At 37.6% G+C, this 20,566-nt stretch overlaps 1 protein-coding gene across 1 annotated transcript; it reads right to left on the reverse strand.

Annotated features, from left to right (window-relative positions):
• Positions 1 to 839: 839 nt before the first annotated feature.
• On the reverse strand, positions 840 to 19,309 carry pip4p1a (phosphatidylinositol-4,5-bisphosphate 4-phosphatase 1a). Its single transcript, XM_007552038.2, has 7 exons — positions 18,982 to 19,309; positions 17,874 to 18,067; positions 11,459 to 11,565; positions 9,091 to 9,196; positions 7,124 to 7,176; positions 5,038 to 5,128; positions 840 to 2,897 (listed from the first exon to the last, which is right to left on the reverse strand). Exons 1-7 carry the CDS (start codon positions 19,097 to 19,099, stop codon positions 2,754 to 2,756), a joined length of 813 nt encoding a protein of 270 aa, XP_007552100.1. The 5' UTR covers positions 19,100 to 19,309; the 3' UTR covers positions 840 to 2,753.
• Between the last annotated feature and the right edge of the window lie 1,257 nt (positions 19,310 to 20,566).

A 20,566-nucleotide genomic window follows, 5' to 3' on the forward strand; every position in this document is an offset into this window, starting at 1 on the left:
CTGTAACAATTATGATCGTCGAAGTTGTCCAATATCCAATATTTTATTTTATTTTATTTTTTCTTTAAACAAAGCTGGATAGTGTAGAACAATTCATTCAACACATTTATGGACCAAATGAAGTTTAATATGGAGGCTGGAGACAACAAGACATACTCTTAGGTATGAACATTTATCACATTATTTGTTATACAAATATTTGTAATTATGGTGACAGTAATAAGTTCCAATAAATTATGTTTGAAAACGCCCAACCTGGCTGTATTATCTCAGTTATTTTTGCTACACTCTTAAAATAGATGTCAACATGAATCGAGTCAAAATCCAACAATGATGTCTATTTACAAGGATGACCCATTTTGTTTAACATTTACTGTGCTAATAATTCAACACAACTGATGTTACAATTATTTAACATAGTTTTCATTTACACAGTTGCTAAATAATTTGAACACAATTTAAATCTTTAAATATATTTCTCTACGAGCTGTTTAAACACTAAAGCCTTGGTTTCCCAAAGCTCAAAACATCTCAACATGACAAAAGGTTCACTGTACTATAACGCAGTCACCAGACCTCTGAGATGGAGCATAAACTCTGCAAAAGTAAGAGTTTTCCATTGTCCTGTTTGCTTTTTCCAGTTTCCTACACCTGGAAAATAAAGAAAATGTATTTATCACTTTATTTTTGCACAGATTTGTGAGCTCAGTGGGGCTTTCCACTCCAACATAAAGTAAGAGCATCAATTCAAATCCATCCTGGGCTGTGGTGTAGAAGAACTGGTCTAGAACCCAGGTGTACCTCTTAATAGAAAAAAGAAAGACCAGCCGTTTCATACATCATGTTCATCATCATCATGTCTTTATTTGAGTGTAAACAAACTCTGAAAAGAGCATCAGCCAGCTTCTTGATTATTGGATTTAACATGATTAATCTAGTTTGCAGTCACTGATAATAAAACATGATCACTCCAGTGCAAAAAGGATCACTTTCACCTCATTTTGCCCTTATAAATAAATGCTGTGGTCATAGGAGGAGACAGTTAGATTATTGTACTGGAAATAAATACAAAGGAGGGAGGCTGTGAAAAAAACCTCGCTCTGTCAGAAGTCACCCATAATAAGACTGTAAAAACTGTAACTGAAATGTAAAAGTGATCCCATTTTGCAGCGTGCATAATAAATAATGACACTTTCAGAAGAACTGTCTGAAACCTCAGTTCAGTGCAACAGCTTAACCGAATCTCCTCTCTTCATCTTGTACTTGGTTTAAACATCTGCATGTGAGAATGTTGACGGTTGTGAGTTTTGTCGACGTGCGTTTGGACACGACCAGGCGTCCGGAGGCTCATTGGGTTAGTAACAAAATCAGCACATTAAATACGTAACAGAAGAAGAGCTGCAAAAATAACTCTCTTAAAAACAAATAAACTTACAATCACAGCAGTTAGTGTTGAGCTCAAAGAAACAATTCATTTAGTCACTTCTGTTTTTCATTAACATAAATATTTACAATCCAGCAGAAAAAAAAACATAATACTTTACATAAACGAGAACAACACAAACATAACTGCAGTCAGAACCACAAACAGGACGAGTGAGAATGTATGTAGTGTGTAGCTGTTCTTATATTCATCATTCTGTAGCTAACGAGAGCTCAGCCTCCATCTTCAAAAAAATTAACCATTAAAGTAGAAGAAAATTCAGGGCAGTGAACTGCAACAAAAAAAAAAAAGTAAAAGGAAAAAAACAATAAACTTTCCATTTAACCAGATTTTGTTGCCTTTAGTGAAAAAGAACTAAAAGTACAAACATAATCCTGTATGATGGAATGTTTTAGGGAATGGGAATGTCTTCATTCATAGGTTTATATGATGCACTGAAAGATAGAAAGAAAAAAGATGAAATGTATAAGATAAATCTCGTGGCTTTGCTCTCATCAAACAACAAGAAAACCTTTCAACTACTACTTCTTCTATTGGCAAGATAAGGACAAAAGTGAGGAGAAAATCTGCTTTTAGGTCCATCTTTGAAGAGGGAGGCTGGGCTGCCTTCGATGCAGCCAGGCAGCTCTAAAAAGGAGCATCTCCCCTTTGTTGTGATTCATTGACGTGGCTGCATGTCTGTGTGCTGAATCCTTCTATCACACCTCCTCTTAAGGCTTTCAAGCTGATTTGGATCAAAGTCAGTCTCAGGGGAATAATTTGACATAAACATCAAGTTAAGGAGGGGGAAAATCATCGCCTACGACCGAACTCCACTAAATTGTAATTTTTCTGAGAAGTTTCTATAGCTTCTTGATCTTTTGATTGACAAAGGGAGGCTTAAGCCGGCATTAATAGCTTCATCTGACAGATGTTTTGCAGTTTGAACATCTTAAAGGCTGAATGGTTTTACATTGAGTCTGGACTGATGGGGAATAACCTCAAAACAAAAACAGGAGTGCCACAGACTGAAGCCGAAAGTTATCAACAACGCGGGAATAAGGAGGAAAACAAGAGTTAAAATGTTAAAATGATCCCAGATGATTGGATTAGGACATCATTACACTAGGCTGGAAGCCACTTAGATACGATAAAGCAGCCGCAGCAGCCACCATTCCAGTTCTGGAAACATGTCTGACTAGAAGGGAAGGGACAGGAGGAGCAGGACTTCTTCTTCATGTGGGGTTGGATTAAATATATATATTCTGTTTTGTTTCGAAGCCGTCTTTCCCCCATCCTGTCGGGTCGGGAGGTGGCAGACGACGGGCCTCTATGTGAAGTTCTGAAGCGGCTGGCTGACCCTCATGCACACCCAGTAAAAGGCCCGAGCCAAGGTGACCAGAACCAGGAGCAGCATGACGGCCCACGAGGCGTAGATCCCCGGGTAGGTCTGCGCCTTCACCCACGTTCCAGCCTGAAGCGAGACGGGACAGAACAGAGCCGGCCCTTTAAGTGACGCTACGGCAACAACCGGCTGGCTCCAGTCCGCACACGGAAAATCCAAGTAACCGAGCGGCGTAAAGACATAATCATATTTGCAGAGGTTTTTTTCTGCAATGCCCGATTATGTTGCTGTAATCTTCACTGAATTCCAGTTAAGCATCAGCAAACTTTCACTGCTGATTAACATATTAACATTTTTGTGGATTAGCTAATAAATCACTCTCAGTAAACTCCAGGAAAAAAATTAAACAGCCACGTATTAAATATTTTATTTTATTCAAGAATGAGTGTAAAACCTCTTCTGTAATGTAAAAGGAACTATAAAACAAATCTACGAGCTAGAGCCGATATTCACACCCAGTAAAAGCTTTGTCACATTACAGCCACCAGCTTTTATTTGGAAGAAGTGATTAACTGTGGAAGGACTGAAAAGTGTGGTGGACTCATAGAAACATTTTTCACTGCAGAAACAGGCTTCAAATGACAAACTCTAGAAGAAAACTGCTTTTGCTGTAAAAAGGAAAACAGATGAAGATTGATTTAAATATTCAGGATTTATATGTTTTAGAAACAATTCATCAGAAATTTATCTCAGAAAATTCTATAGAAAATATAAAACTGTAGATAAAGACTGGATGGATGGATGAATGAGAGAATGATGAACAGAAGGATGGAAGGACGAGAGAAAAGATGGATGAAAGGAAGAAATGAGAAAAAGGTTGAATGGACAGATGGACAAGAAAGGATGGATGGATGAAACTATGGATGGATGGATAGTTGGACAAATGAACTGATAAAAGGAGAGATGGAAGAGAGGATGGATGGCTGGATGGATGGAGTGTAGGAAACCCTTCAGAAGTTTTCAAACCTCCAGATCAAAGTTATTTTATTATTACTATTTTATTTTATTTCTTCCAGCTGTCAAACCTTCAGCTGTTGGACTGAAACCCATTTCTTTCAGAACCGGGTCTAAACCTGGAGCTCATGTTTTCAGTCGGCCATGACACCAATCCCTGAGACAGAAACTAAAACACGAATTAGGTCAGAAAACATCCTCCTCTGACCTATGTATCAGTTTTCTGCTCTTATCTCAATTCTGACAATTCTTATTGTTTTAATGATTTAGGTTTCTTTCTGGGTCCGATCTCTCATCTTGTGTTGCCGATGGAGCGCATGTTCAACATGTTCAACATGTTAAAGCTGTTGGAGATAATCTGTAGATCCCTGCATTTAAAATGTGTGGGTTTTTTTTTTAAATTAAATCCTGAAAGCCTTTTGATCGCCTCCTTCCTTTAGGTACATGCTGTTAGAAGTTTGATGAAGAGCACTCGTATGAAGACTTGGCGCTTATCAGCTCTTGTATCGTTCTTGTAATTAAAACAGCCTTTTTCATAAAACTAAATTAAATGGTGAGACATTTACTGGCTTCTTCACAGCTCTAAGCAGATCTACATGTGTTGTGCTCATCTTGCACCCTCTGGTGGTCATGGAGTAGATTGCAGCTTCTATCTAGTTTTTGCTGACTTTTTAAAGGGGCAAAAGCTAAAAGAAAGTTTAGCTTTCTTTTAGCTTTCCATCATGTTATAATGTTATTCCCTCTTCAAAAGCATACCTACAGTGTTGCTTTGATTCTTTCATACATGTTTGAGAAATTCTTTCATCTCCATGGCCATCTCCATGGCAACCATCCAGCTGTTCAAAACGCACTGCCTTCGAGGATACAGCTTCTCCTCAGAGTGGTAATTTACAAGCCTCAAAGAGCGGTTCTCCCTTGTTACTCCTGCACTCAGCTCCTTCAGACTAGCCATCAGCAATTAGCAAACACCTAGTGGAACTGAGTTCGTTGCAGAAAGAACCGAAGTTTTTAAAGAGACAGAGGCCCAATTTCAAGGCATTAAATTAGGAAATCACATTTCTTTTATGTTATAAAAATGGTATACATATAAAACATAACTGAAATTAAAAATGTCTTGATTGCGCTATAAAATGACACAATGTGCATAATACTGCCCCTTTAATTGAGAGGATAAATAAATAAAAAATAAAAAGATTGTTGGTACTCCGACCATTAAATTTTCATTTACTATGAAATCCTTACTGGGTTCACTCACCATTAGTCCAGCAGTGGAAATGCTGAACAGCAAGCAGAGTAGAAAGCACCACAGACTTCGCCTCCGGGGATACCTCTGTCCAATGGAGGACCTGCAGAGGAGGAGAGGAAACGTTTGATTTTTTTTTATTTCTCCAAACAAAACCCACCACGGCATCCAATGTTTTAACAGCAACCATTCTAATGACCAGGAAAGGCGCAGATGTTCACAATGCTCAGCGCATCTGTTGTCATTAACAATGGCTTTGTTAGAGCTGGCATGTGCAGCGCTAGATCTGCAGAAAGGATCTCTTATTACTCGCAGCACTCAATACGGCCTGGCTTCGTGTTCAAAATGTTAGCAACAGCAACAGCTTCTTTTTTTTTTCTGCAATCCCAGTAAACTAGGAAATGAAGCAACATCTCCAGAAACCCTTCCATTTATGTTCTTACCTGACAAAGTCTCCTAAATTAAAGCTAATTATAGCTGCTGTGATAAAATTAAATTAAAAAAAAGTCTCCAACTTCTGATTTAGTCTTTTTAGTCTAATTGCAGGAAAAACGACTGTATCACGAAGTGGAAGAAAAAGCACTTTGTTCCTTCTTCCCTGACTTTTTTTTTCCTGACAGTTTGAGCTGTTGAGGCATAAACCTTACAAATGAAAAACAAAGACCTTCATCAATCAGTTACCAACTTGCTCACCCAGCTGCAGACAGATCAGCTTTGCACGAAGGAGTCCTGTCATGGACCATTCTTTTTCAAACTCCACCATAAATTTTCAGTCGGACTGTTTGCTGGTTATGTCACTGAGCTGATGTGCGTGTCGAAGAGGGAGGAAAAAAAAGTTTTCACTCACTTTGTTCTGCGGAAAGATGTTTTACAACCGTCATCAAACCCACTTAGACAAGAAAATAACCTGAATCTACTTCATCAACCTGCAAACTGTGATCGTCTTCTTTATATATTTCACTGGACTTACTCTTAAGAACAATTCCAGCATCTTCGTCTTCATCCATAATGCAGCTATGACTCATCGCTAAACATCACTCTCATCTCATTGTTTATTTCTCTTAAGGGGCTTGAGCTGTTTTAGGTGAACATAAATCATATTTATTTACCTGAATGCATCAGAGGTGCACTGATAAATCAGCCCCATTTATCTAATTTTGGGTGATCTGTGATCAGCTGATAATCACATGTGAAATCGATCGAATACACAGATCTCATCTACCTTTGATGAGGTCTGAAAATCAACTACTGTTCAATTTTGCTCAGTATTGAAAGAGAGGTGACAACAGTAACTCCTCTGCTTCTAAATCAGCTAATTTCTCTGTATATTTAGCAACTTTTCCAAAGGAAAAATAAAATAATGGATTTCGGCCAAAATAAGAATCAGCAGCTTTTTAAAGATCTGTGATCAGTTAGAAAACTGCAATCTCTGCAGCCCTAGTATAAAAAGTTTTTGGTTTAACTGTACATAGACAAACTAAAATTAAATAACTTAAATTTCCAAAGTTTGCAATACTTTTTTTCTTTTTTGCTCGTTTTACACAAACACAAAATTGGAAGAAATTTCAAATTCATGTGCTGCAGAGGTCAATATTTTAATACAGAATGTCTAAATCTATGACTTGACTGAGTGGAGGGATAAATAGACAACTGGGCACATGGATAAATACAATATATACATAATGGGACAGAGCATAAAGTCTGAATATTTTTTATATTCAGTTATTTTCCATCTTAATCAAATTTCTACCTCGGAGCCCTGGCTATTAAAGGGTGTGATTTAAACCACCTCATAGCTGCTTTTCTTTTTCCACAAGAACATTGTGAAAAACACTAAGAAGCTTATTTAAACATTACAGAAACATGGACTGCAGCAGTGTTCAAACTAAATCCTTAAGGGCAGGACGTATTCAAAATGAAACTGAGGAGGAATAAATAAGCTCAGGCTTTTTATCCAATGGGAAGGTTTGGTCTTTTCTGTTAGGATGGCTCTGCAGGTTAACGCTTCAGCTAGAGGCCAAAGATGGTAAAGACAATGACCACAGAAAAAGTCAGCTGCTGTATGAGGAAAAAAAAAAAAGTGCATAAAGTTACTTACACTTTTTTGCAGTGCGGGCACCTGGCCAGCGTCCGGTCCGTGAACTCTGTCCACTGAAATCACAAAAGTTAAACGCCCTGAGCATCAAATGGAGCCAAAAAGCAAGCTGCATGTTTGCCAAGGTTTCAGCTACAGTGATAAAAACTTATCAAGTGTGCCCACTGTGTTCACTGTGAATCGCTTTTTTATTTCCCGCTAACAGGCGTTGCAGTTTTTTGCTTCAGCAGGCACCTTGTACTTAAAACTCTATTCTCATTTCCAGAATAAATATACATGAGGAGTGAAAACATATCCCAGACAGACCAACACAACACATCATCACTGCTTGGGTGAAAACTAATTAGCTTACAAACCCACCCAGGGCACAGATTTGTATTTTCATTCAGCCGTCTCATCTTCAAGCGGTTGCCTAACGTTCATCTAAACTTTAAAATCCCCCTTCTGCATCAGTCAGACAATATTTATTTAACACAATTCTCCGTTTTCCTCCTTCTTGAGCTAAACCTATGCTCTCTCTTCCATCATATATTTCATAACTATCTTTACTTGTCTTGTAAATTGTTAAAAAAAAAAAAAAAAAAGCAGCGAGAAAAAATGTTTCTTTCCCTTCAACACAAAATGACCACAATACATCAGCAGTGTGTTGTTATGGCTATTGATCTGCAGCGATAACTCAACATACTCTTGGCTCGCAGGAAGGATGTCCTGTCTTTTTAATAATTTACTTGCACCAGCATATTTCACAACAAATATATTGTGGACCTGCAGAAATTCTCCCAGAATGCTTCAGTTGGAGGGAAGAAAAATCACCGGAGGATCAAAAAGACAAAAGCCAAAGTGCTTTTATTCTTCTGCTGGTCAGCAAAGCAGTGGAACTGCTCTTCAAAACAGTCTAACTAAAGCTGTGCATACCTGCATGTTAGTTACTTTCTTCTAAATGTTTTACTTGACAGCTGTGCTGATGGGTCCCAACATCAGGCCCCCTTTCACACTGCTACTGCCATGCTTTTCTAGCATTATGGAAAAGAATGGCAGTAGCAGTGGTAGTTTGTTAATGACCTTTGGCCTTGTTAAAGCTGCACAAGATAAGGTTCACATTAGATAAATCGATTATTGAGATAATCGTCAACTAATTTGGCAATAGATTAATCGTTAACTAGAGAATGCATTTGAAAATTGGTAATTTTGCCAAAAGTACAACACACCCAGAGCAGTAACTAAGCCAAAACTGCATAAGAATACATTCATTTTGGATTTAAGATTAAAAATCAGAAACCTGTGCCTGTAAATATGTTCTATCCGAAACTCAAGTGACAATGTTTTAGCTCCTACTAAGCATCTTTTGCAATCTAATTATTAATGGGTTGATCCAAATATTAATCAACAGATCAGCCCTACATTGTATTGATGTAAAGTCGAGCAGAAAGGGCCGAGTTTTTCACCTGCTGATGTTGGAAATAACTTTATTGTTATTGAGACAACGATAAAACAAATTACTCATCATAATGAAATGCCCACCTCTAAGAAGTGCAGATACAAACACGTCTCCAAATTACACTTACATTGATGAGCTGGGCTTCCAGCTGAGGAGGAGCATACACACACCTCCAGATTGCACAGAGAATGGCTGATTGAAGGAAGTTGTGAGACTTTTAGGTTGCTTTTTAGAGCCAGAGATAAAGAGAAGTAAAAAAAAATAAAAATCTGCTCAGAGCTAACAAAGAAGATTTATCACAACCCAGCGATGTTCAAACAATATGAACGATCCTGGATACCGATAGTGGGCTTAATCTAGACTGAAAGAAGTTAAAATAAACAGTATTTTCAGCTTTTATTTGAAAATGTAATTTTTCAAATAAAAAATTCAAACCAATTTCACCAAAAAGAGACCATGCTGCAAGCTGAATTCTGACAACATTTGTTTCCTCTTCATTATTTCGATGTGTTTTTAAGAAGAAAGCCGTTACCAAGAAGGTGTTGCTGCAGTGTCCACAGGAGACCCGGGCTCCAGCAGGCTGAGGGTCAGGACTGGCCGGCCCAGGATGAACAGGACCCAGATTTATTATCCTCTTACTGGAAAGAGACAGGCAGGCACACAAAGTCAGCATTCCCACCACGAGTGAATTATCACAATCATGATAAAATTTGGTGTGAGAGCAAACTGCGTTGTCATAAAGCCTGATGTTTTGAGCTGCTATCTCAAGGGCGTGCTGCGGCGCGGCTTTATGAAATCCATCAACAGCCCGTCCTCTCATTACTACACACAAAACCTCCATAAAAATCTGCTTCCCCCGACACAGACAGCAGCTCGGAATCACTGATCAGACAGGGGAACGGAGAGGTGTTGGTTGAATCAGAGTGTCTGGCTTGAATGCAAAACAGTGACACTGGAGGTAAACATTTAAGAGCATTTAATGAGGGAAAGTTGTCTATGAGGAATGCACACAATAAGCAAAAACAGCTTGCAGAGCTCAGTAAGCAATTACACTCCATTAGGCTGATGTTCGTGAAAACAAGAATATTATGTAAATATTTCCACTTAAGTTTAGAATATCTGACAATTTACCGTTTTACCAGAACAAGATTTCAGCAAGACGTTAAAGAGTAATGCTATTAAATACAGCTTTATATTTAATTCAACAGAGGTTCTAGCTGTAAGCGCAACTATGAACTGCATTTATAGATTTATTATTTTATAAATTCCTGATTTCAGATCTTTTTTTTTTAGCTTAGTTTAAAATAATTAGATGTGCACAAATCAAGCCGTTTCCCTGCAGAATGAGGTATCAGTTTTATTTTAGGTCTAACTTGCTTATCCCAGTTTATATTCTCATGACTAACTCACAAATCCGTCTTCATTATAATTCAATGATTGAAACATGTCGATCATATTTTAAAACAAAAAAAGCATGTTCTGCTGTTTTCTTGATAAAGGCGATGATTCTAAATTCAAACAAATAAAAATCATCTCCACTGATGCATTAAAGTGTAAATTCCCATCTCTACTTCATTATTTACTAAACTCAAAGTATCTGCTGTTAATGTGTTAAAAGACCGAAACAAGTGGGAGTTTTAAATCTTAAGGCATTTAATGAACAGAGACTAAAACACGGAATAATAAATCAATGTTTATTGCTGGTAGAAGGAAAATTAGCACCAGTCGTCTGATTTGTGCATATCTAAAAATTTCTGATGCCCTGATCGCAAATATTGAAGATTAGGGCTTTGCCACCAAGTTCCAGTCAGACACAACATTAAAGTTGACACACACACAGCTGCAGTCTTCAACAAAATCTCATCTTTCTCCTGCTGGCAATGTGGAGAAATGTATTGACTTGTTGGTCCAAGATCATCTTAAAAACATCTGTTGCCAACAAAGAAATGAAACATGAGGTTAAATCAGGAATGTAATACGCAGATGTAGAAAAATAAGCTTTTTTTGTTCTTTAACAGAAATCACAGAAACAGTCAGGGATGTCCTAGAAGGTAAATTGTCTCATTTGTTGCAAATAATTTTCCCAAACTAAAATAAAATGTCTACTGGGCTTAAAATAAAGTTGCTTTTTATGTTTTTTATCCCTGATCACTGGTGCATTTGCTGCGCTTGTTGCTAAAGAGAGGACAACTGTGTCTTGATTCAAATAGCTCCGATGCTCTGGAATTGATCTTATGTCTGCATGTATTTAGTGCAGCCTGCTTTATGATCCACAGCACATAAAAGGCAAACAGCATCTACTGATAAAATGGAGAAGATTGAACTGCAACATCAATTCCTAAATCCTACCAGCTCTGTGAAGTAAACCAGGCATCAAAATCATAAAGTTCGGATGAGTTGCTAAAACAATACATTTATTAGGACGGACAGCTCTGTGTTTTGGGATAGACTGCATGTATTTTTCTCTACAGAGGCTTGGAAACTCATTTGCACCTTGGAGACTGTAGACAGAAAGCTTTTTGAATTTCATTATTCATCCAAACTCCATTGCTCTAAAAAGTGTCCTGAGTATAAACAGATATATGGATGACAAAATTAGCGTGCAGCTGGAGGTTCCAGGGAAGAAAAAAAAAGAACAACTTTTATAGTCTGAGCTAAAGTAACTTTCCATATTTCACAATACTTGCCAAATACAAGTTAAAAATTCATGCCACGGCCGTTCTAATGAGGTTTCCTCATGTTAACTGTGCTGGCAGTAAGGCCTTAATTGAAGGCCCGCTGTTCTCACTGCACCTTGCTTCCTCTGCTTTACTTTCCTTCTAGCATTACAAAGTGTTTTATAGGAGTTCTGCAGGGCTGTGCATTTGCGATCACAAAAACAAACACACACAGTTTCTCACCAATATGGTCGGGGACAGGCAATCCTCTGAGAAGTGACTTTGCAGATGAGAAGACAGTTGCAGGGGCAGCGAACGTACTTCTTTCCTGCTGGGGCATTCTTAATGGGCTGCAGAGGGAGACAGAAACGCTCAGGAGATCAGAAGGCAGCAGAACCTCAGAGCCGAAGAGGAGAAGATAACGAGCCAATTATATGTGATGGGCGAGGCTGAATAAATAGTACAGGAAGGAGAAAATTGTTTTCTAGCAGAAACTGTACACAAACTGCAAGTTAAGGTGGTGATTTATAACTGGTGAGAGTTCAAATATAACAATAAGTCAAAGAGCCAATTAAGCAGCGTGTGGAATGGTATAAGAACACCAAAACCTTTGCATTTGATTTGTGAAATAAATCAAATGCAAAGGTTTTTTATATATTTAAAAAAAACAAAAACATAAATAATAGACAACTGGAGCGCTATTTAGCCCCAATAATGTTCGAGTGTTTTAGTAAAGGTGCGCATAAACTTTTTTGTTGCACACAGTATATTTTCATCAAGGCATCAACTGATTGTTTCACTACACGTGCCTTCATATAAAGTTTTAATCAGCCCTTTGCAACAACAATATATGTCTTTAAAACAAAAATGTGTACAAGGGATGCACCGATCCACTGTTTTTACTCCTGTTACTGATTTTTTTTAAACAAACACATAAATGTACTAAACTAAAACTTATTTGATAACTCTGTACCAATAAAGCACACTTAAATACACAACAGTTTCACAAACGTGGTTAATCATGTAAAAAAAACATAACTTTAGTCTGTTCAATCAGTGCAATCAAGAGAATAACAGCCAATGTAAAATAAATAATAAAGAAACTGAAACTGACAAAACGATAGATCTACCATCTTGGCCAAACGCAAAGGGAAACTGCAACCATACTTATTTTGAATGGTTCAGAAAGTGCAATTAAGAAATCTAAATATGATGTTAAATAAATAAACAAAACATGACGTCACTCAGAGCACAAAACAGAGAATTAAACTGACTAGATCTGCCCTTTTGGATATGGCACATTGTCACCAATACCTGATCTAGAGTTTTTTTTTCAATATTGGGACCAATACAGATATTAATATCAGATCCGTGCATCTCTAGTTTGTACTTTTACATGTCATTACTTCTGTTGCTTTTCTCTGACTGGTTTCATTTAACTAAATATTTTTTAGGTGTTTTTTCCCCCATTCTGAAAAAAATAAATCATGCACTTTTTTTTCCAGTATCTGATAAAAACTCTGTTGCTTTGGTATAAATCTGCCTAAGTGCAAAATCTTAGACCTGCAATGATGTTTATTGGAATCACAGTTTCTACCTATTGATCAAATGATAAGAGACAATTCAGATTACATTCAGATGGGTTTATGCTTCACCCAAAACCGCAGGACGGATGCTAGCTGATCCTGTTTTTTTTTCTTTGTTTGGTTGTTTTTTACCATTTGAGCCAAAGGGAAACTAAAATGGTGATGGTAAAACACACAAACCAACACGTCGGCTTGTTTACTGCCATCCGTTAAAGGTCCAGGACATTATTATAAGGATAAATCCTTGTTCTCTTGTTTGTAATCAAGAATGACATATTGTGGACATTACAGCTATAATCTGGAGTCTCCCTAATCCTTCCATGAATCAAAGCCACTCACAGACTCAGTCAGTACAATAACCACTCTATATTCCTCTATTACCCCTCTTCAACTGGAAATTATTTTAATGTAATAAGAACACACACATTGAAAGATGTGTACTGCAGCTTCAAACACGGCTGCAATAACGAACAGATCAACAACCGGTAATGAAAGAAGACCGCATGTGCCTAATAGAGCCCAAATAAAGATGTTAATAAACAAAGAAAATGGCACATTTAATTTAAATAACTTCAGGTGCTTATACTTTTGAATTAAAACAGCTTAATTAGAGACCTGGGTGACAACATGCTTGATAAAACGGTGCCTAACAGTGCATGTCTACACAAGCTCTACATAATGTATTGTGTAAATCTACACATGTCGCCTCCATCTGCAAGTAGTTATTACTTATCGGTACAGCCTGATGCAAATCTTACATTTCTTCTCCCATCTGCATCTTGATCTGCACTGTCAGTGATGCACACTCCAGGAACCACGTCATCCTGTGAATGCAGCTGTGATTGCTGGTGAAATTACTCGCAGCGTTTTCATCAGCGCAACTGTCAAATCGTTCCCCCCGCCTCAATCAACGGGAACCTTTTTCTGTGGTCGAACACATGATTAGAAGTTGGCAAGTAAAGTTTGGGTTGAGCAGCTGTTTTCTCGGGACTCATCACAACTCTGCAGTCTCTCAATGGAGGTAATAATTTCAAAAGACTTCAGAGCATTACATCAAATAATTGAATCATTGTTGTAATTACTACACAAGCATAATGAGAGCTATTGTACGTGCAGACATTTTTAAACGAGTCACTTATGTCTGTTTGTGTCCTTGTCTCTGCAGAAATCAGCTCTGATTACAAATTAAATTATTCAATATTGCTGCGTGTGATTAATATTTTTATTATAAACTTCACTGACAATATGCCATTTGGAAGAAGACCTAATTACAAACTGACTTATACTGCATTCATCCAACCAAATCCTTCTGAACATTAATTTGGAGCTCAGAGGTTTGGAGGAATAATCAAAAAAGAAAAACCCAGCTCTTATTTTTGAGTCTGTCGTTCATTTCTACCTTTTAGTTTTACATTTAAAACAACTACCTCAGTCATTAGAGCAGGAACTGTTCCGTTTATGCTTATGTTGGAAATAAGATCCAGATTGTGGACTCAAGGGTACATGAATATAACATGAACCTCTTCGCCTTTACAGAGATGTGTATACCCTAACATCCAGTGGTGGCCACACGTCCGCTAGTCCAAAGCTAATTTTTTTGTTTAGCTTTAAAAACTTTTAGCTCAATTAGTTTCCCCAAAATTAATATTTCCTGATATATTCTAAAGTAATTTACTTGGTTGCTTTGTAAACTTTCAGATGAATAAAGCTCAACATCTGTGTTAATGCACAGGTTATTGACTTAAGAATTCAAGTAGTTAAGTCGTTTATATCCATGCTCTTATTTTGAAAGGGTTGAAGACTGTTCAAGCAGCAGCTCTTGCTTCCTGTCCTCACAAAGCATAAAACACAGACAATAGAGGGCGAGATATAAACATAAATACAATATCTAAAGAATAAAACATGTAAATTATAATGTAAAAATTTAATTGGTGAGCAATGATTGTAATCTTTAAGAGGCAGATATCATTTGAATTGAGTTCCGTGTTGTAGTGCTTTAATAAACATAGAACTAACTTTCTAGTTAGTGACTGCCACTGCTAACATCCCACATAAAGACTGCATAACTGACAGCAGGAGAAATGAAACTGGCAGATTTGAATGCTGCGCAACACAGTTTGCGACTCATTGGAGGTTATCCTACATAGGTGCAGACAATAACTACTTATTAATAAAATAAGTTTTATTAACTGAATATTAAAACTGTTGACAGCATGAAGGATATCAATATTGCAGTTATGTTGTAAGGTTACAGACACCTTCAAGGCTTGATGAGGGAGAGACTGATGCACTGTGCTACTCTGAGCTCAGGCTTTATTATTCAGTTTTCAGTTCTGGAAAGTAAGTAAAAAAATATTAATAATAAAAAAAATCAATGAAAAACCAAAGTTGTATTTCATTAAATACATGACCACACTTTTGGCCTATGAATACAATAACCAAAAGTATGTACTGTCGTATCCAAAGTCGGTCCTGGAGGCCCGGCATCCTGCATGTTCTAGTTCTCCCCCGGTTAAACATACCTGGATGCAATGATGGCTCATTACAAGGCATAAGAAAAATATTGACATGCTGAAAAGGTTGGTGCCACCAGGGAGGGAACTAAAACATTCAGGATGCCTTTGGGCACCACTGATTTAGATGGTTTGACTATAACAAGTCATAAAAAGGTTAGGGACATGGAGACTTAAAAAAAAAAAAAAAACAAGAACTAAATGGAGAAAGATGATCCGCAGAGGCAATCTCTGAATGGAAAAGTCAAAAGAAGATGGGGAATTATAACAATACTGAAAAAAGTTCAAGTGATAAAACAATCAACAGACCTTTTAAAATTGACTAATTTGACACACAGGCATAGCGCATCCGCTGCACTTGATTATGACCTAATTACTCAGCATTCTGAAGGTTCTTCCTGTTTAATCCTCAGACATTTCATTTATTGTGCTCCTAACTGATGAAGCAAGAGTGAACACCACTGAGAGATCCAAACAGCTGTCTGAGGCCTCGACAGAGAGAATTGTGGCAGCTTATGCGTCTGGTAAAGGATTTAAAAAGGTCTTATAAGGATTGGAAGTCAGTCAGTTTAGTTTATTTTAACAATAAGTAGCATTGTTACAATCAAAAGGCCGATTGAAAATAGCAACTTTGTTGGATTATTTATTGTTGTTCTCTTCTTGTTGAAATCTTTGTCAAAAATGGTTCCGTTAAAAAAACTAACCAGGACTTGGTGTTTGCTGTAGTGTAATGTTTGTTCTGATTGCTATAGGAGCAGATATTACTAAGTATGCCATGAAAAGGGCTGTCAGTTACACAACAACAATCTTAGCTCTCCACTGGAATGAGCCATGCACACCTGCTGGCACACAGCACTTATGCTCACAGTCAAGTTGTGCATCAAACGGCGATCTGTCAGTGAATGTACAGCAGAGGGCTTTTGGAGTGGTCAGCAACCTTAGTGCCTTTGATGTGGTTCTAAACTCTGTAGTCACAAACTATATTATCCGTCTTTGCTGATTTTACATCAGTCAGAAGTGCATGAGAAGTTTTGCAATAAATAACTGGAAATATTGTCTGCGAGTCTGAGCCATGTCAATGTCAAATGACTCAGCGTGCGTTTTAAAACCAGGACTGGATGTTCATATTTAGAGCTGTCCACTTATGTTTGATACAGCAAGAATCAATGTTGATGCCAGTGTGGCATTGAAATGGTTATTTACTTCTAAGTAAAGTGCTAAATTAGCTTAAATTACTTCAAGAACCTTAGCTTTCTAAAGAAGTACAGCCTGCTCTGTTCCTTCTTGTTAACAGCTTTACTGTTACAAATTCAGTCCAGTCCAGTCTGCTGTTAAAACGAACAATGGAGGCATTTTTTTTTTATTGGAAAATGTAAAGATAAAAGTCTCAAATTTGGATGTGCAGATACAAATCTAGTACCATTAGATCCTCCTATTAGCTTTTCTAATTTTGTATACCGGTTTAACAAGGGGTGAAGGATAAAATTGATTTCTGTAAGCTTAATGAAGCAGATAAGGTTGACTGGATCAATTTAAAAAACACACAAGCTCAACATCAGGATACTTTATGATAATGTTGGTAGGAAAATGCTGAGTAAAATACAAGTAGCTGCTGCAAACAGGGTTTCTACACATTTTCATGTAAACATTTCAGAGCTTTCTCAGTAATTAACCTCACATTAAAGTATAAAAATACAAAATCATCTATTGTCTATACTTGCTTATTCTTGGAGGGTCGATGCCCTTTTTTCACTTCCGATACAAACATCTGAGGTTTAGTGTTGCTGATACCAGTCCGATAGAGAAAAACAGTGCTGAATTAACTTAAAACAATTCTTATTTCAAACACAGACATAAATGTATTGAATTATAAATATATTTTACAACTCTGCACCAGTATATTGCGCTTAAATACACCACCAGATTCACAAGCTTGGTCCAACATGTAAACAGAACACAACTTTAAGTTGTTCAGTCAGTGCAATTAGAAATACAAGAGCTAATGTAAAATGAATAATAACGAAACAAACTGACAAAAACAAAAAGGTTGAACACCTTGGTCAATCATTTAAAAATAAACTACAACAAACTTTTGTTCAGATGCTTCAGAAAGTGCAACTAGGAATTCCTGAATGAATGAATAAACAGATACAATCCTAAGAGAATATGATATGAAAAAAAGGGTGGAAATGCACATATTTTTCCATACTGTTTTTTCCTTCTTATCCAGATTTGGAAATGACCTTAATTTAAATTTTTCTGACATTTTCAATTCTGCTGAAAATTCTAGCAAAAGGTTTGAGTGAGAATAATCAGGAGGACAGAAATGAAAACAATGGTATGGTGGAGACAGTGCTGTAAATAAGTCTTTTCAACAAATTGGAACTGAGTGCAGACCCTGAGTCAGATTTACAAACAGTGCAATCTCCTCAATAAATCTGTGGTAAACTGAGATCTAAGCTAATTTGTGATGACATATCTAATAGTTGGTGCCTCTATTTTGTGTGTCCAAGTTTTTTTTTTGCATATTTAGCTGTACACTCTTTTGGAGTAACTCACCGTAGCTTCATTGCAAACTCCACACTTCACCACGTGCTGGTGGATCTTCCCCTCCACAGAGATGAGGCTCTGACACACCCTGCAGCTGATAACAGGGGCATTTCCGCTCTCCGGGGAGGCGAGTGGGGAGTAGGGTGGAGGGTCCTCCCCTAGAAGTACCGAGGGCTGACTGGCACTGGGGAAAGGGGGAAAACCTGAACAAGGAGGATAGAATACAAAATATAAGAGTAGTAATGCATGTGTGACAAATGCATGATTGTTGGAAGTCACAAGAGAAATGCAGTAGGACTGGGAAAAAAAAGACTCTCATGACAAGTAACCCATTACAGCAAACAAGATAATGAGATTAGGCCTGGAGTTCAGCAGAAAGGAGCTTTAGTAGAAAAACACTCTTGGAATGCGGAGCAGAGCTGGTTTCAACACATGAGAGTCTGGGTATTAGCAAAAGCTAAACCACAGTGTGTGGAACAGCTTAACCTAGAAATCACATAAAAGCATGCAAAACTATCTGCTCTATTTTTTTTTTTATTCGGAGAAAGCTGAGAGACTAGTGAAAAGTGAAATCTAATCTCTCTTTGAATATTTAAATGCTTTTCCTGGGAGTTATGATTGGTCGCAGCATCCCTCCGCAGCATCCGTAGTCACTTCCTCCTGTCAATCAAATCAGGTGTTTCTAGGATGCTAGCCAACCGCTAGCATTTCTTCTATTTAGACAGCCATTGACTACATTTGACTAAAATAAACTGTTCAAAATAACAGAATGCCCCCAAAAATATTCATTTTAATAGTGTCATTAAAACTGGTTCACGATAAAGCTTAGCAAACAGTTAATTATGCTAAAGAGTTAGCATAATTTAGGCTAATAATACAACGGTTACCTGGTTCATATAAATTCTATAAAACGACACAATTTATCAGAGGGAGTGTGTTCATTAGATGCTATTATGTACAATATTCTTATCATGCAACATAAACCCTCCACAATTAGTCCCTGTCATAGTGAAGCTAGCAGGCTAACCGTAATGCCCAGTCAGTGCTAGAGGCTATGGTAAGCTAGGCTAACATAGGCTGGAGTCAGGACAGAGGATGCATCACCCTGCATACTCACCCTCTGGTTTGTTGGGCACACTGTAGGACCCAGCGCCGGGAGAAACCCCGCCGTTACCGCTGCCAAGAGCACCATCCCCCAAATCTGAGAGCAACGGGGACCTCTCGCCGTCCGCCATACCGAGAGCGAGGCGCAGGTAAGGAGGGAGAGAGAGAGAGAGAGAGAGCGGGAGAGACGATGCAGACCGATTCGGTGTGGTATTGTTGTCTCGGAAATGAAGGCGTCACATGATCACACCCACCCACCAACACCAACCCAGAGCACCCGGTACCGGTGCTGCTGCGGTAACGATGCCCGAGGGTGTGGCACTGCTCTCACCGGGCATGATTCAGAGAGATGTTCCCTGATAATAACATTAGGTCAGGCGCATTATGCTTCTGTTATTTACTTATCGTGACTTCCCTGATTATTGTTGTTATAGGTCAGCTAAGAAATATATGAGACACAAAGATTTTTTTTCCATTTATAGAGGTGAAGGGGGCATTCCCCAAAGTTAGGGTGATCCCTAGAAATATGACTTTAAGCGACTGTGGTGGACTGTCCTGGGTGTAGCCACCTCTCACCCAATGACTGCTGGAGATAAGCGCCAGCCCCTCCACGATCCTGCAAGAAGTGTATATAGTGAATGAATGGATGAACTGAAGAGAGTAGAAAACATGAATCAATAAAAAGCAACATTTCTTTATTTAATCGGGCCCCAATGTTTTGAATTTTTTTCTTTTTTTTCTCTCTTTCATAAGCCCAACTAGGCTCATTAGGCCTATTAATTTTACGGACACCCAAAATCATATGAGTTGTATTAATTTAGGATTTTTGTGAATATAAACAATATTAAAGTATTTGAAAATCATGAGGTTATAGTCGATTTCTTTGAGGACAACATGGAGACATTAGCAACAGGACGCATTAAACCTACCATGCATCAGTTAATACCTGCTGATGCATTAGGTTACCTATTACTATACTGTAATTTGCTTTAGTAAAAATAATTTTTCCCTAACACAGCTATAATTGTTAAAAAAAAAAATTGATTGGTACAAGTGAATGAAGTTTGTCAAACTTAACTTAACTTTACTTAACTTGACAACTTAAACTAACTTGGATAAACTTAATTTGATTACTTGTAACCAATTATTGTAACAGGATTTGTCTTACAACACAGATGCTCTCCATCCAAACTTGCTGAGCTATTACTGAAACAAGAATGGACAAAAAGTTCAGTCCAAATGTGCAGACCTTGAAGAGACTTTTGACTTGTAGCTCAGTGAAAGGTAGTCCTAAAGAGTACTGACTCAGTCGGAGTGGCTGTATTTCATTTGTAAAAACATTTAAAAACCATGCATCTTGGCCTTTTCCATAAAAAAAACAAAATAAAATACACTAACATTTTTGTTTGTAATCTGACAAAAAAAAAAAGTGAAAACGTTGCAGAGTACATTTAGAGCATGGTGTGTTTGTTGCAAAGATGGGTCAGAAACTAGAAAGTTGGGAAACTCAGGTCTTGACAAATACTGCTTTTCTTTTGATGTTGCTTTCTTGTTCCTATATTTCCATACTTTAATGTTTCGCTTCAAGTCAATCAAGT

Source organism: Poecilia formosa, unplaced genomic scaffold, assembly GCF_000485575.1.
Source record: "Poecilia formosa unplaced genomic scaffold, Poecilia_formosa-5.1.2 Scaffold45, whole genome shotgun sequence".
In the NCBI taxonomy this organism is placed as follows: Eukaryota; Metazoa; Chordata; class Actinopteri; order Cyprinodontiformes; family Poeciliidae; genus Poecilia; species Poecilia formosa.

Coding starts and splice junctions, on each gene's coding strand:
- pip4p1a (XM_007552038.2), bottom strand. CDS start 19,099: ATGGCGGACGGCGAGAGGTCCCCGTTGCTCTCAGATTTGGGGGATGGT. Junction 11,566..17,873: donor GAGTTTGCAATGAAGCTACG/GTGAGTTACTCC, acceptor CTCCCTCTGCAG/CCCATTAAGAATGCCCCAGC. Junction 2,898..5,037: donor TTTCCACTGCTGGACTAATG/GTGAGTGAACCC, acceptor GTCTCGCTTCAG/GCTGGAACGTGGGTGAAGGC.